The sequence below is a fragment of the Trypanosoma theileri genome (assembly GCF_002087225.1).
Source record: "Trypanosoma theileri isolate Edinburgh chromosome Unknown TM35_Tth_43_V1, whole genome shotgun sequence".
Classification (NCBI taxonomy): Eukaryota; Euglenozoa; class Kinetoplastea; order Trypanosomatida; family Trypanosomatidae; genus Trypanosoma; species Trypanosoma theileri.
Window position 1 is genome coordinate 11,535 of NW_021639885.1, and position 3,156 is coordinate 14,690.

General features: G+C 39.2%; 1 protein-coding gene across 1 annotated transcript; it reads right to left on the reverse strand.

Moving 5' to 3' along the window:
* Positions 1 to 756: 756 nt before the first annotated feature.
* On the reverse strand, positions 757 to 1,653 carry TM35_000431020 (uncharacterized protein; the record flags this gene model as incomplete). Its single annotated transcript, XM_029030001.1, has 1 exon — positions 757 to 1,653. The coding sequence occupies one exon, from the start codon at positions 1,651 to 1,653 to the stop codon at positions 757 to 759; it is 897 nt and encodes a 298-aa protein (XP_028878600.1).
* Positions 1,654 to 3,156: the final 1,503 nt, after the last annotated feature.

The following is a 3,156-nucleotide window of genomic DNA, read 5'->3' on the forward strand; positions in this document are numbered from 1 at the left end:
AACTATCCACTTTCCGCCATCCCAAACCCACTTGCACAGGCATTCCCATACGCCGAAGTTGTTGATATCCACTACCCGCCCGCATCATTTTAAGCGTGGGATCACGGAACACAAAAGCACGAGCTTTTCCGCTACGGTGCTGTTCTGGGCGTGTACAGCGAAACATTCTAAAAAGAAAAAAAAAGGATTACGCACGAAGAAGAAAGAAAGGAATTCCACCCGCGATACCTACCACCTATAAAAAATATAAAGGAACAAAAAAAGAAATTTATCAAATTAAAAAATCAATGTATATCAATAATAACGATAATAAAAACAAAAATAATACGACGCACATATTCATGTGTACCAGTAAAACAATTGTACCGTCAGTAAGCACAACGAAAGATTCTGCAAACACACAACGGAAACAAAAAGTAATGGAATTATTTAAAAAAGATAACACCCAATCCCGAAGATTCCAGTTAAAAAGAAAAAAAAGCTGCACACACACATACGCATGTCTATATTTAGAATAAATGTATACCCTCAGTGAGCTGAACAGCCCAGTTTTCTGCAAACACACTTAACAGGAAAAGCAAGTAATGAAATTATTAGAAAAAGAACACACACACAAAAGTAAAAGAAAAGATATTCCAATTAAAAGAGAAAGCTGGTAAACAGATTATTAATTCATTCACCCATGGGGGATGTACGCAATTATAATCATGGTAGTTTAACCATTATTATTATTTGTCCTCAGATGAGTCCAACCGTTCAGTACACAGTAAAAGAGAATAACACAACCACAATCAGCAGCGGTGCTGCAGTACGCATCCATACAGGACTGACACTGCTGTCAGCGTTGACCTTGTTCTTCTGTACTGTGGAAGCGACGCTGCTGATCTGTGTATCAGTTACAGGAACAGGTGATGGAGTGGTGGTTGGTGCTTCTGTGACATTGCTCTCGGTGCTCTGTGGAGTAGAGGAATTGGTTTCTTGTGAGTCTGGTGCGGCAGTTGCACCTGCAGCTTCAGGAGAATGCTGGTTAGGATTAGAGTCGGCAGGTGTACTGTTAACTGTTGTGTTACTCGACACCTCTTCGTTACTTTGTTTATCTGCAGTAGACTCTTCTCCTTGTCTTTCTGTTGTCGACGTACTGTCTGAAATCCTACCTGGATGTGATTCACCACTCTCAGATTCACTGGGTTGTGTCACTGCTGGTTCACTCTCCGTCGCTTTTTGTTCTGAACCGGGGTCTGTAGACATGGTGTGCAATGTAGTCTCACGTAGAAGACCTTCTTCCCCACGTGGATGAGAAGAATCCACGTTTTTTGGTACCTCAGGTACTTTAGCAGGAGGAACTTCGGGTTTTGTCACACATGACTTACGATCATAAGAAAGTACAGTACCATCAGCGCACTGAGGAGTTTCTTCTAGGACGACATGAGTACCGCCAGCAGTGCAGTTAGACCCAGAACCACCATCAGTAGTGCACTGAGTATCTTGATTAACTGTTTGTTCAATACCTTGAAGAAGAATCTTTGTCTCACTCTCCGTATCAGGGACTTGGTCGGAAAGATCGGCGGCAGGCACTTCTTCAGCGAGGACGTGCACACACGCACAGGAGAGCAGGAGAGCGAGGATACACAGCACGTAGCGCATCATTACCATTACAATACTTCTTGTAGTAGTCTTACTTCAATCATTTACAGACAAGAAAACCCAATAATATAAACAAAGTGAATCAATGTAAACATGAAAATGAAAACACACAACAAATCAAACAACACTCAATAATTACAGCAGAGGCACACACATTGCAGAAAGCTGTAACCATAACTCATATAATACCCAAACTAAAGTAATCACGCATACAGTACCCAAAAACAAACAGATAATCCCAATAAACCCCTCAAAAGAAAAATAAAAGAAATTAAAGAGCACAACCATCAAAAGTAGACAGCACAGAAATAAATAAAAAATGACTCTTCTGGTCGAACCAAGCACAATTACAAATATACTTATGAATTCTTTATCATTTTTTCTATCCCCATAAAACACTCCAACACACAACAATGCAGGAGAAAGCACACAGCGCCCAAGCAAAGAAAACGAAAAAAAACACAAATTAAAAAGAGGACCAAACGCACAAAAATAACTCACAAACCACTGGGTATGCTGGAGTGCTCAAGTAATTACGAATACAAATTGTATTGACTACTATTATTTTCTTTTCTCTGCATAAATCAGACTACCAAACCGTGCAGGACAAAGCACAGAATGACCCTGCAAAATCAACAAGCAAACAAAGAATCATGTATTAATCATTAGCCCAACTTACCCAGTAAACACAGAAATACAACAACTATGGGTGTAAGTCTATGTGTGTGTATATATACGCAATTATAAATATAAATTCATTTGCTATTACTATTATTTCTCTTATCCCCACTGCAAAAAGCATTTCACCATCATCACAGTGCAACCCCACAGGCACAAAGAGAGTCTCCAAGAACACACATAATACCCCATGGCTCTAGTTTATGTTTCAAATTACTGCACACACATCTGTGTGTACTAGCAAGAGATGTATACCGTCAGTGAGCAGAATAGCCCGGGTTTCTGCACACACAACGGAAAAAGCAAGTAATGGAATTATTAAAAAAAAAAAAACACACAGATAAAAGTAAAAAATAAGAATAAAATAACCTCCAGAGTATCAGAAAAGAGAAAAAATAATGGATAAGATAAATAAGTTTTTCTTTTTTTCGTTTCTCATCCATAAAAGGAGTAGTACACCCTTTTAATTTTCATGTTGTGGCTTCGGGCCACTTCCTTTTAACGAAAAAATGTCTCCAATGACTTTCTGAAAACATGGGTATCGCAATCCCCTTTTTTCTTTTCTTTCTTTGCTTTTTTATTATCCACCTCTGCCTTCACTAGTATATTTCGCATCCTTCTCATTCTTCTTTTCTTTTTTCCTTTTCAACCTATTGCACTTCCCAATATCACATTCACGCAAACCTCTATCCACCTCTCCTTTTTCTTTTTCTTCTTTCCATTCAACCTATTCCCAATTCCCCTAATACGGCCCACTAGTCTTGTACTTTCCTTGTTTCTCAACATCATGAAAGTCCCACCGTGTTGGCTTTCGGAAATCGTGTCGGGTCGGGA